This window comes from Diadema setosum, chromosome 2 (assembly GCF_964275005.1).
Source record: "Diadema setosum chromosome 2, eeDiaSeto1, whole genome shotgun sequence".
In the NCBI taxonomy this organism is placed as follows: domain Eukaryota; kingdom Metazoa; phylum Echinodermata; class Echinoidea; order Diadematoida; family Diadematidae; genus Diadema; species Diadema setosum.
The window spans coordinates 37,224,760-37,239,004 of record NC_092686.1 but is presented as its reverse complement, the minus strand read 5'-3'; the positions used below and the strand labels follow the sequence as shown (position 1 = coordinate 37,239,004).

At 37.8% G+C, this 14,245-nt stretch overlaps 1 protein-coding gene across 1 annotated transcript; it reads left to right on the top strand.

The window, feature by feature from the left end:
• Positions 1-2,572: 2,572 nt before the first annotated feature.
• Positions 2,573-11,105, top strand: LOC140244694 (uncharacterized protein MT2135-like). The gene is made up of 12 exons (XM_072324313.1): positions 2,573-2,581; positions 2,916-3,002; positions 4,157-4,192; positions 4,714-4,759; positions 5,248-5,384; positions 6,134-6,274; positions 6,994-7,131; positions 7,732-7,827; positions 8,390-8,466; positions 9,419-9,607; positions 10,005-10,191; positions 10,917-11,105. Exons 1-12 carry the CDS (start codon positions 2,573-2,575, stop codon positions 11,103-11,105), a joined length of 1,332 nt encoding a protein of 443 aa, XP_072180414.1.
• Positions 11,106-14,245: the final 3,140 nt, after the last annotated feature.

Sequence of the window (14,245 nt, the reverse complement as noted above, 5' to 3'; positions counted from 1 at the left end):
AAAAAACACCTGAATTTGTCAGTTAAAGGACTGATTATAGATGAAGAAATATTGCACCAAGAAAGAAAGCTTGCTTTGAACTTTTGACATCACTAGTATATTGGGTTGAAGATTAGAGCATGTTGCGTATGCTCAAACACAAGCACATCCACAATGTGCCTTGACTCAAACAGATCATCTTGCTACAAAGCTGATCAGGTTTAAGCAAAACTTCGGGTTCTTTGCAACGATGATAATAGGCCTACATGCCATGCACATCGACGGCAAATAAAGTTCAGATTCGATCTGAAGACATAAGCAGTATACTGAGAAGTGGCATCGATAATCTGATGTGCTATCAAATTTCGAATTCCGAACCCGCCAATTAAGTAGCCATAAAGTAGTGCGCAAACACTCACGAATACATCTTACAAGCAGCAATCGCTCAACCCTATAGAAACAACGAACTCTTCTTTGAGTCTTATCCGCTGTGTTGGAAAATACGTTCTGCCGCTATCTTGTCTTGATGTAGTGATATGAAGGACACTGTGTGAAAAATGAAATGGTAAACTAGGAAGTAATGTTTTGTGAGCCTGCAGCAGAATCTAGTGAAAACAAGATAATATATACGCATTTAGCGATAACGCGCTTTTCTATAGCTTAGGAAGTCTGCGTCTTGGCCGAAGCACCATTTCCTTCTACATCATCACATCAACCGCGCGGTATACGGTGCAACACCGGTCGCTACAGCTACCAGGGAAGTGGGGCTGCTGCCACTGAAATCGCCCCTACGTCGAGGATAAACGAGTAGTAGTCTGTTGGAGGCAGAGTGAACAGACATACAAAGGGAGGAGGAAGAGGAGGAGGAGGAGGAGAAGAATAATGATATCCCTCCAAGATATAAACGGAGCATATACTTCAACGGTACCCATGGGTTCACTTTTATTGTTTGGCGCTCTCGTCCAGGTTAGTTCAAGTTTCAAGTTTGCAAAACATTTATCTTCCAGTGTTCATCATATTGCATTTTACGTACATGTGAAATCAAACCAAGGAAGGTAGAACCTTAAAAAAAGCAATACTCTAGTTATAACGAGGTTAATCATTGTGTACATGATGCTAATGAATTGAATGATAGGCCGCTTTGAGATGAAAAAAAAAAAATCAGTTACTGGTACAATTTTTTTTTTTTCATTTTCGTTGTTATGATCATTTCTCTCATCATAATTTCCGTTTTATCATCGTTATCGTTCTAATCTGGCATCAGCATAAAACAAATTAATGAGTAATTATATGGTAGGCCTAAGCTGCAACATTTACGTTACATGATTATGTTTTGTTCAGTGCATGCAACGAACAGGGTGTCAGGCTCAGGTGCACCAAGACAGACCACCTGTATTATGGATAGCAAGAAAAAGAAGAAGAAGAAGAAGAAGAAGAAGAAGAAGAAGAAGAAGAAGAAGAAGAAGAAGAAGAAGAAGAAGAAAATAAACATAACAATGCAAGACAAAACCAAAACGGAACAAACAAAAAGCAAACCACAAACTAACACTTAACACATCAATAATCGAGAAAAAGGAAAAAGAGAAAAGGCTCCCGTTTGCATGCGTTTTTGGAAGAAGGATATTAAGCCACTGAATTAAAAGCAGAAGTACCGAAAATGTCCCCTGCTCTGGATTATAGTTTATCAGTTTTCACCATATAGGCCGTAATGACTAGGAAGGAGTAATCTCACACACACACTCAAACACACTTGCAGGCCTGCATGCTAGGCAGGTTTCATGCTTATATGATAATGATTATGATGTTCAACTTCCGTTCTTACCTAGAAATTTCAACTATAGAAAAAAAATGTCGTCATCGCTTGTTCTATCATGAATCTTGTATAAATGATTCTTTCTGCAACTGCAGTATGGGGTTCACTTAGTTAAATCCTATATGCGATACTTCGATTTGGCTCTATAATCAAGCGGTATGTGTCAATATTGTACCATTTGGCTGGCAGTATTTTCATTAAATCTTTAATTTGTACTTTACATAAATCAACTTTGGTAGGACAAGCTACAATGTTCAACATCAGGGTAGAACAGATTTCAGGCATGCAGGGGTTGCGAACGTCACAGCAATAACATGTTTGAATGCATCACGATATTAACGCTATAGCAAGAAGAAATGAACTGATGATTGTATAGAGACATTGAAAGCTGAATAATTTGTCAATTCAGGCCTGTGCCTATATATTTACTTCATAGATCCTCCTATCGGCAGCTGAAGGGACGGTTTGTCGGGGAATAAGCGGCGATGTTCCCTGCCAGGTACAGTTCTTTATATGCGCAATCTCAGCATCGATTACGCTGTAAGTGACGGACTCGACGTCAACGTTTATATTTGCTCTTGCTCAATGATCGAACTGATAACCCATGAATAGAAATAGTTGGTAGGTGTTCCATGATAATGCATATTTCTCATTTACGCCCCATCCCTCTCTGTCAATCCTTGACCTAAAAATCTTATCATAGGACCTATACTCGTGAAGAGATGCAAGTAAATTACTAGGCCACCACTATACAGTAATGTAACGGTAAACGGCGCGGTAATGGTAATGGTAAGGGCAATGGTAATGGTCACGCTTAGTTATGGTCATGGTAATTATATTTAATGGACATGGAAATTCTCTTTGCAATGGTTATGGCAATGGTCATGGTCACGGGCAGCTTTATGGGATACAAACTTCTAATGATAACTGTTATTGACAGATTCATTTGAACAGCCTTGTTCAAGATGAAAAAAGAAAACCGATTAACGCATTGTATTTTGTTACATCTTCTGGCCGTCTAGGATTTACATAAGATTGATAACATTGATAAAGTGGCCTTTGAGAGTGTCTCGATGTTTACCTTACACTCTTATTCATGTGCGAATCACTCTGGGTCTTACAGTGTGACAAATATGGGCGGTGCATGAAGGGAACTGTAGATGTTGATCCCTGGCTACAGTTTGCCTTGAAGACGCAACGGGAACTGCAGGTAAGAAATACTTCAGTTCTTCAATTAAATCATATTCTATTTCCATCAAGCAAAAGGTAAAACACAATACAAAGTATATATTTATCACCTAATATCATCGAACAAGATTGAATATTTGCAAAATTAAGTACAAGTTATAAGATATAATGCAAAATATATGTATTTTGGCCAATAAAGCATGAGTTTATTCGATTCAAATTTTCAGCGTCCTGAAGTGGGCGTATAGGACGCCTAACATTTGAGTTGCATAAAATCATGTTTTATTGGTCTAAAATGCATTACCACTTTGTTTCTTCATTATATATATATATATATATATATATATATATATATATATATATATATGTATATTATATATATATACAAGATCACGAAGAAGTTTAGTAATGCATTTCAGTTCAACAGTGCTATTTATTCAATCCAAATTTTCGACGCATACACGTGTCTTCTTCAGGGTCTATGAACAACTATTAATATAAACAAGATGACTCTATTCCCTATATATACAAGTGGTAGCCATAGGAATGTTGTATAATATATATATATATATATATATATGCCTTCACACATATTTCTTGACATATATATGTATATATATATATATATATGACAAGAAAATATATCTATGTATGTCAAGAAAAGATTTACACGCACTGCTTTTCAAAGGACGAAACATTCACGCGACTGAGTGCGAATACTTATGATATAGAAATTTCTCAATAGAAAACAACAAGAGAAATTTAGAGCTTTTGTTGTTTGGTATAAGTGCACCTGCATTCGTAAACATCACTCATGTGGTCTGTTCCATAACATCGTAACAAAACATTTCGGTTAATCAGCGATGCACCCGCAGGAAAAAAAAAATATGTGTGAAGGCTCCCATTTCATTAAGAGTAATGCTATGCCGTAAATCCGTTGTAATACTTTGTCATTATTTTATAGTAATCGTGCAATATGTCGGGAAACGCAGGGAAATCCGCTAATTTCAACATAAAGAGTTCAACCATTCCCTTTATTGGTTAAGATGAAGAAATGCTACTTTATAAAGAGCTTAGAAATCATCCTTCGCCATAACCAAAGACCTGATCAAATATCAAAGTAACTTGACTCATGTATCTCAATGTTTTTGTTTCTCTACTTTTTGCGCCTCACAGATTGATTTACCTCTTGACAGAATTCAAATCTTTGACGTAAGTTAACATCACGCTCAGAAATTTAGACCATAATTATGCATTTATATCTTATACAATTGTCTGTTCAAAGCTACAGTTTATCCCTATGAATGTAGGTATCACATTATAATAGAAATATAATGTTGGACATTGATTATACGTCCTTAATTTTTAACATGGTTGTAAGTAGTAAGATGCTGTTATGCGTTGCTCTGGTTCGTTTTGGTTCTGTCAGTGAAGTCCTAGAGACCGGTATTCAGTTTATACCTAAGTCTATGCAACAGTAAGCTACTTTACGGCCAATTCCTATATATTTATATGCATTAGCCTACGCCAGCTCTTAAAAAAAATAATAATTTGTCACTGGATCCTAAGGACTTTTTAAATGCCCAAATTCTCATTCTTGCGATCGTTTACTACCGTCAAAACTGTTTTCATGAGTACCCGGCCTACGCAGGCTTCATGTGAAAGCCCCTTAAAACAATATCATAATGATGATGATTACGACATTTCTTGGCATTCTTTCACGACTTATGCAGGCTCATAATGCATTCAACGCAAGAGCATACGGATTGGCATACGGAGGTAAGGAAGCGTTTGCCAGATTGGTCATTGATTCAAAGAGAACTCTTTGAAGTATTTTTGTGGAAAGTGTTTGAGCACTAGCAGTGAGAAGAAAACGGATTTCATTTTTGGTGGTTGTGATATTCTGGTCCCATGCAGCATAACATGAACATCGACTTCCCTTCACTGTTGGTCATAACGATCATTACGGTTTATGTACACTGATTTGAGTTTTATTTCGCTGTCGACAAACAGCATGGGCGAAAAAATAAACAAGACTAACAAACGGAAAATTTGGCAAACATGACGATCAACTTCTGCACATGCAACAATATTCATACCACCTCGTAAGAAATTAGACAAGAACAAAAAAAAAAAAAAATCAAAGGAAGACCTCGAAGACATCCAAGTCATTGGGAGTACGTATTCCTAATATAGATCTTCGTGAGTCTTTCGCTTTAAATTATATGGGCTATACCCCATATCTATATACGTTATCTTTGTTTCAGCTAATGACACCTGCCAGTGGCCGCCGCCTTACGACAATGTATGCCTGGGCCTGGCCAATCACGAGTTCGACATCGTGGACATGCTACAAATGGGTGTCAGAGGATTTGAGGTCGACAACTGGTGGTGTGCCGGTGCAGTGAGTTCCAGTCGGCCTCCCCTTCATAATTTCATCTTTACTATCTTCCTCTCCCACCTCTCGGTCCGTCTCTCTCTCTCTCTCTCCTTTTATCTCTCTCCCTCTCATTCTTTATATCCATCCCTATTTTCGTCACTTTATTCTCCTCTCTCTCTCCCTCTCTCACTCTGTCTATCACTTTCTTTTTTTCTCCCCAATCTCTTTTAATTTCTTCTGTTGGTGTGATATTGGTATGTATGCTTTTCGGTCGTTATTTTTTTTTCTTCTCTCCCTTTTAAGCGGTTCGTTGGAAATTGTCCTCCGTTTTTAGAAATATTGTTTGTGTGTGTGTGTGTGTGTGTGTGCCTTTAATTTTTGTCGAGTATTATGTAATGATATCCTGGATATTGAACACAAAATATTTAGTAATGTCGGTGCGAAATATTGAAACAAAGAAAGGGAAAACTGACCAGAAACAAATAATAAATAGTGAAAACTTTGAGCAAAGGAATGGGTTTTCATCGGGATTCGAACCCGAGACCTCCGGATTACTAGACCGGTGCTCTACCGACTGAGCTATTGCAAGCCCTATATGAGATATATAGCTCAAAGTTTTCACTATCTATGTATATATATTATATATTTGTATGTATATATACATATATAAAATAGTCAGGGAATCCTTGTGATTGCGCCTAATCTCCCCGTTTATTTCATCCCCTCCCTTTCCAACGCACCCCCTCCCCTTCTTACACTAAATCTTGTAAAAGATGCGTCTTGCCCATCTGGGCCTACCCTTTGCCATTGGGTGTGGCGAGTTCAACGTCTTGTATGCTGACGTCATAGCCGACATCGGTGCTTGGCTGGACGAACCGGGAAACGAGGGGGAGTTTGTCCGCATCTACATAAATGTAAGATAGAGTATTCATTTCTTTTCTTTCCGCTCTCCACAGATCAAGGATGGTCCCAATCTTTACATATGACATACGGGTATTGCTATGATTCTCTTCACTATTAATGCTTCGGCTATATCCTTTTCTTCCTGATTTTATGTGCATACCGACTGAGTGTATACACTTGTTTGTCGTGTATATAAGCAAGCCACTCGTCTTTAAACGTTTGCCGATGCACATGATCTATTTTTGAATCTGTTTGTTTCTCTTTTGTGGCGGCGCTGTCCCACAGTTGACCACTGAACAGTTGTGAGGTTTTTGTTGTTTTTTTTCTTTGCGAAAGTTAATGTTTAGAAACTCTAGGTAAAGAATATTCTTTCGAACTCCATATTGCATTTCAGGAGGATGAAGCAAAAACTTATCCTAAAATAAAAAAGAATGCTATATTTTGTCAAAAGGCCAATACAATTCCTGATAGAAGGACATGCTTCCAATTACACATGACACATTTCATGTCATAGAATGAATGATTTCACCACCAGTATTGGAGTGTGACATGTATAGAGGGGAGTTTTTTTGGGTTTTTTTCCCGTTTTCGTACAATGTGAATTCTCCTTCCACAATTTTACCTATCAAAACATCGTAAGCATTGCACCGCTAGCAAGTGGGAGACACGATCAATAAACCAACTTCTTCGACATTGATGTATCAACTTCTTTCTTCTACGGACTATAAAGGAGAAGTTTGACCAGGGACACGATGCCGAAATGAATGGTCCTCTTGAACGTTTTCTCGGCCATGATCGAATCCTCAGTCCGGCTGACCTCAGGACGTCGTATGGTGGCGTGTGGCCCACTCTGCGGCGAATGAGAGAGGTAAGCGATTGCTGATTGTGATTTTGTTGTCTGTGTTAACAAATGACTACAGGCCTACGACAAAGCTAATGATATATTTTAAAGATGTTTATCTTTTCGTTAGACGTCGACTTTGATTAAATTTTTGTCACTTTAATTTATTGACTCGTTTAGATGTCATATAGTTTCACTGATGTTCGTTCGATCTTATTACCATAATTATTATTAGTCTTTTCCGCTCTTCTGACTCTATGTCATCACTCCTAGATTGTTGTTGTTGGTTGTTTTTTTCATCTACTACACGTATTTACATTCTACAGACTCCCCCCTTCCCTTTTAATCTTACCTCAAGGATGTTTTTCACGTTTATCATTGTCACCTTTAGACATATCTCCGATATGTTGGTTTTTTAAGACTTTTGAAAGATTTATGACATCAAAATGTTGCTTTAGACATTTTTACGGAGAGCCATGAAAGTGTAAAGTTAGTCAAAAGCATTCCTCAAAATGTTCAAAAGTTCGCATTTTGAGGAATGGAGTAAATGCTCTTCAATATCGTTTTATTAGTTTGGGTTTGATGTCAATTGATGAGAATTAATTTGGGTTTCAATCTCCTCTGAAGGATGGCAAGCGAGTGGTGGTTGTCACCAATACCAACAGGACTCACCAGGGAAAGTACATCCACGAAAAAAAGTGCGATGAAACTGGTGCGAAGAAGGTAAGCTAGCTTTAGGACTTTCGCAATATTAGTGAAACCCCCAAATGGGCACATCTAATTACAAACTAGTCACAAAACATGGGGTACACACATAATCACGTTCGATAGGCATCAATGCTTATGATTTGGCAAATGCATTAATATGTGTTGGATTTTTTTTTCTGTATTCAGACAACACCGCCGACATGTCGGATTGACATGGCAGTTATGTATAATTGTAATGTATAAAAATTGTAAGCATTATGTATATTGCTTTGCATTACTTTATATGGAAATGAAATCACTTGAATTGAATTGAATTGAATTGAATTGAATTGAATTGAAATGAACTGAATTGAACTGAATTGAATTGAACTGAATTGAACTGAATTGAATCGAATTGAATTGAATTGACATTCATAATGAGTTTGTCTGGTGTCTACAACGTCTTATGCAATGAATACTTCGTGATTTCTTCACCCATTGACCGGACCCACTGTTCGGTTGCGTAGTTGAGAGAGATCTCTTTCTTACACATAAAGTGATTATGAAGGCTGTCTCTTTTCCTGCTTTTAAACCACAGTTCACAAACTATCCCCAATGCGCCGGAAAGCAGCCAACAGAGTGTCTCAGAGTTCTTGGAGACGCCACACATTACGTGTAAGTTGTGTTAACAAGCCTTTCATGAACTTCCATGTAATTTCACTGAATAAAACAATGAGGTGTCGTCAATAATTGCCTCTAATTCCTCATGCGTGTAGGTGAAGACAAGATTAAAGCCAAATGTCACAACGATGGCGTATAATAGCAATATGCTAGCAGCCAGCGCCACTTTGTGTTAGCTATATACACAACCTGCCTCAGGTTTCGAACGTGATTTATGGTGATATCACAAATTAATCAACACAATGATGACTATTCATTTAACCAATTCTAACCAAAGCCGTCAACTGTGTATGACCTATGCATTATGCATTATGGCTCAATTCAGTCAATATCTCTGTCCATGAGCTTTTGTGTATACCACCGACTGATTTACGAATACATTTCTGCGGTTCTTCAATGGGGGTAGTGCAGATCAAAATTATACCACCCTATAATGTACCCAAATAAAAGTATATTGTATAGATTACGCAGGACTCTATACAGGGCTTATTGTGATACTTATGATATCATATCGAATGAAAAATGTCTGAAATTCAGAGGAAGGAAGACGAGAAGGTGATTTTACGTGCAAAAAAAAAAAAAAAAAGAAGAAGTAGAAGGCAAGGTGATCAGTAGCCGTATACTCCGGCAAAGAATACTATTATATGAGGAAATAAAGTCAATGTGCCCTACGCACTTTCCTTTCATTCGGTAAAAATTGCTTTCTTCCATACTCTTCTCCTTTTTCTTAAAGGAGTGGATGAATAAAGGAGTTCTATGACCGATTTGATTGTCTGTTTGCTATCTTCCTTTCTTACCCGCCAATCAAGTTCGCAGCTTTTGTGCCTATGTGTATGAAAAATTAGAGTTTATTATTTTTTTTCTTTGTCAATCGTTGAAAGTGGAAAGTCTAATCTTTTACGAACCTCTCGTCAACAACACGACTGTTAATACTCCCTCATTGCAGCTTCAATGTCATCTACGACGGTCCGACGTCGTCTGGCGTGATCACCGACCTCACCGAGTACGTCAAGTGCGCGGTCAACTTTCCTTCCACGGACATGGTGCACCCACAGTTGATGGAGACTGCCGTTTTCACCTGGGCCAAGGGCGAGCCGTCTCTGGAACTCCAGGAAAACTCCTGCGTGATGCTCAGGTGCGTCACTGCGATATCAACTTTCTTCTTTCTCAGCATAACTTGCATGTTTTCGTGATATTAATGTGACTAACAAAAGACATGGCGAGGGAACATGCAAGCTATGCTGAGTCGAGGGGAAGGTGCATTCCAATGTCCTTTGTTAAACATTTCAGTACTTTAGCAGTGATTGACAGATGAGATCACAAGAGGAATATTGGTTTGGAAGGATTTTTTGTGGGCGTTCCCAAGTAATCGGAAGAAAAATGGAGGAAAAATAATCAAAAACATATAGAATGTTTCTAGATATTCGTTTCACCGCAAATGTGATGTTATGGGTATCATAAATCAACACAAATCAACATGCATGTGGATTTCAGGGGCCCTTTAATATCGCCATTTCCTGTCTTTCTAAAAGCCATGAAGACCAGCGATGGCACACGTCTTCGAACTGTGACCTGTCGCTGAGTTACGCGTGCCAAAGTTCCTCGGACCCCGAAAAATGGACCATCAGTGAGACGACTGGAGCCTATGACGTCACAGGAAACTTTTGTCCTATTGGCTACGAGTTCAGCGTGCCGCACAACGGCTACCGACAGCAGAAGGTGAGGCTATTGATAAATTTTTTAATGCATCTGTATGCAAGATTTTTAACGGAGTCCTATGTAGGGAGGAAGATAAGACTTGAAGAATTACTTCATGGGACTCACAAATTGTATTACACCGAGTGTATGATTTGTAACAACAGTTTGTATTGACTTTGGTTGCTAAAGTCGTGCAAAAGTCCGTTGGATTTTTTTTTTTTTTTATTACGCAAGACAACTGGCAACTAATTTAGGGACAGTGTGAAAATAGAATGACAGTTGCTTTATAATGCCATGAGACTTTCTACAAGATATTACATTCTCCTGCTTTTTGCCCTATGTTCATTCCAAGCAATTTAAACCCCTCTCTCCCCCAATAAACATAAACACATACGCACGCACGCATACACGCACACACCATGACCACACGTGGACAAGGTAATGCTGTCTTAAAAGGGATAGCCGGGCAATAGAAGTTTATTGTTAATATATTTAACGTGCGACTGTCTACGACTATTCAAACTTACATCGATTGCAAAAAAAAAAAAAAGAAAATGATAATTGAATTAAATTGAATTAAAAGTCCGTGTGGAACCAGTTAACCCTAAGGAATACGTAATTCTATATAAGAGTACAGACTATTGCGACATGCTTGTTGATGGTTTTGTGTTTGTTTTTGTTTTTGCTGGGTTTTTTTCTTGGTCTTATTTATTCATTAGATCTTTTATTTTTGTTGTTTTCCCCAGCTGATCGAGGCTATGCAAGATGCCCCTGTGTGGATCAACTTCTCGCCGTGGCTCACGGGTCAGTTTCCGACGGCTAAACCTCCAGCTTCTACCCCGAGATCTCATGCCGACAACTTACATGCACCTCCCATTACGTGGTTACTTGCGTCCATGGCGCTGTCTTTCACTGTTAGGTCGTTGGCAGGCTGATTCTTTTAAGAGTTTTATGTAACCATGGTTACCCTCTCTCCTTTATCTCTAAAAGTGACGTATTGGCCCTAAAAAGAAGTGTTTCCTGACAAATAGATGAACAACTATTTCCCCGTGTATCATGACCAAACGTGACAACAATTGCGACTTTGCCAAAGATTATATTTCCTGTTTGAATGATACATTTTAATGATGGAAATAGTTGATGTTGTATAGTCTTCGATCTCAATTCCTGCCCGCAACGCGGAAAAAAAAAAATGTGTCTCAACCAGTGACGTGACGTAGTGATATGTATGTATGTATGTATGTTTCAGAATAGCGGGTCACTTTCATAATTCTTTCCAGATAAACATAACAAAATGTCAGCTTATCATCAGCAAACTGTTTCTGCAGCGTAAAGAAAATTGTGAGGCATTTTTTTTGCAATCTTTTGTCTGTATGTGGTCACTCATTACGGTCTATTCGATGCCCTCATAAATGTTACATAAGAGTTATACATTGCACTTACTCTGGGAGGACCTTTTTAGAGCAGTGGGTTCAATAAAGTGAAGACTGTGCCTTTGAATCATAAGACCATATCATTAATTTTTTATTCCCTTCAATTGTTATAGATATCATTGTACTTGTTATTTTTATCATTATTATTGTCATCGATAGGTATCATTATCATCAGTATACATGTTTATTTTTGTAACACATTTGTTATCGTAATGATAGTGGTTAGTACTAGTAGTATGGGTCTAATATAATTATTTTCATAACTAGAACCTATTGTATACTACACATTACAAAACTATACACTGTATTATACTATACTATACTAATATCGATATATCTAGTATCTTACACCAAACACATTGGACAATGTGAACGTTAAACCTGATGATTTGAAGATCAGTATATAGTGATTATAGTTACAATAGTTGTAATGATGAGAAATGACCTTAATAATCATTATGTGAGTGAAATAATTTGTCTATACAATGCAATGGCGACATCGGTCAAAGTAATCGTGGTAAATCTGGTGATTGACTGTTTTCTTTTTTTCAATTCCTAAGGATTATAACACGTGACAACATGATTTATAATAAAGTGAGTGAACGGAAGAGTATCTAATGGCTCTGATTGTTGATGAACGCATGTGCAGCGCGAAAAAAGAATACAATAATTTATTTTTGTGCTGTCACAGATTTACAAAGACCTTTATGTAGACGATTCATCATAATCCACATGACCGTTCGGCAATCTTTAAGCACTGGGTGCATGTAAATCATGTGTGTAGGAACGATTCGGACTGTTCATGCAAATGCATGATAACGCAGATATACAAAATGTTAACCACGTGCTTTCTTTCATTGCTAAAACTCTATTTGGATGAGACGTGGTTGGATGTGTCGATCTCTCCACCATGCAGGAAGGTTCTAACCCTGATAAGAGGGAGCAATTTAATGTAAAGAAAAAAAATATAATGATCAGACATAACATACTTGTTTTTAGGTTACAAAGAAAGAACGCATGGTGGACCCGTAAGAATTACAAAATAGGGTCCATTTTGATCTGATGTGTGAAGATTATTTAATATTTGAGAATATTTTGATATATGACACTTTATGTAATGTATAAATTTAGAAGTTCAAATATCCTGTTTCATTTTATTTTAGTTAGATCAGCATGCTCCTGTACGAAAGTCCATAGTGTGTTTATACTGTGTCCACTGCACTAGTTTATGAGTATTAAAGTATATCGGCTCATAAGAAAAAAACAAAAACAGGTATTTACCTCCATATACTTGCGTGATTATCTCTTCTTCTTGACTACGATAGCTGAATGAGCTGTGCTGATTTATGGCACATACAGTTTTTCCTGTTTCCAGTTAAAAATTATATGTGTCGTGTGCTCACGTCATAATCAGGACGACAAGATACTATGTCCACATCATCTGGTTTAAAAAGTTTGGTTTGTCGCATCGTGCAAAGTTACATGCCTGCGTACATCTCAATGACGAATCCATCGAGTAGCGGTTCAATGTGAATTGTCACAGACATTTTACCTGTGGCGCATCTACTGTTAATAACTTAGCTTTTGCTTTGTTATTTTTCCACTTACAGTTTTCCTATGACAATACTTTGTGTCACCCCTTATAATATTTTGACTTCCGACGTATCTACTACACCCATGGCCGGCGCAGTGTTTTCAAAAGTGTGGGGGCCAACTTCCGAGTTTCATGAGCTAACAAGCAAAAAAAACCAAAACAAAACAAAACAAAACAACAACAAAAAAAGGTCCTCAGCTCATCTCTCTCCCGTCCACTTCCGGGTTTCTTAGCCGCCATACTTCAAGATATCTATCTATTTCTAATTTTAGTGCCACTTAAATACTTCCGGATTGAAAAAAGACAAGTGTGGGGGCCCAAGGTGATGACACCTTATGTATTCCTTTGTATGGTGCACAAAAAGCGTGGGGGCCCGAGCCCCCACGGGCCCCACGGCTGCGCCGGCCCTGATACCCACCAGCGGTAGAATGAGGCCCGTTCCGTAACATGACGGGTCAATTTAACTTTAGTTTGTAATTTATCATTACTACAAAAAATATAATTATCATAACTATAATAGTATTACTAAGATACAACATCGAAATGATGTAGAAACATTTATAAAAGTAAATGTCAGACACACAAGTAAACGAAAACAATTATCTACATTTGTATCAACATCAAATGCTAGCAAAACAAAATAAAGCAAGAAAAACGTGATGAAACATACCTGTAGGGGAATCCTGTCTATGATAGGTGTAACTTATATACAAAAAGTTGACCATATATACATGGACAGCGTGGAACATATTACATAAACACATGATGTAGTAATGACAAGGAAACAAACGAGAGGAAATGATATTAGAAAATCAAAGAGGGCTGCGATAAACTTTATACTCCCCCCCCCCCCCCCGTCTTCCTTGAATCGTGCCTTTATGATTCGTTTACGCGGGCACGGTTGGCGGGTGAAAACATAACGATGAACTAGATTTATGTAAACCAGAGTCAGACTATTATGTCGACCATTTGCAATGACATTTCTGCTGCAGAATACCAACACATCCAATTTAGTTTCCCTACACCATTCCTCTTCATCAGTGATCTT

What these genes read in the sequence shown, in the direction of transcription:
- LOC140244694 (XM_072324313.1), top strand. An exon ending in ACAGAATTCAAATCTTTGAC is followed by an intron (nt 4,193 to 4,713) that starts GTAAGTTAACAT and finishes CGACTTATGCAG; the next exon opens with GCTCATAATGCATTCAACGC. An exon ending in ACGGCTACCGACAGCAGAAG is followed by an intron (nt 10,192 to 10,916) that starts GTGAGGCTATTG and finishes TGTTTTCCCCAG; the next exon opens with CTGATCGAGGCTATGCAAGA.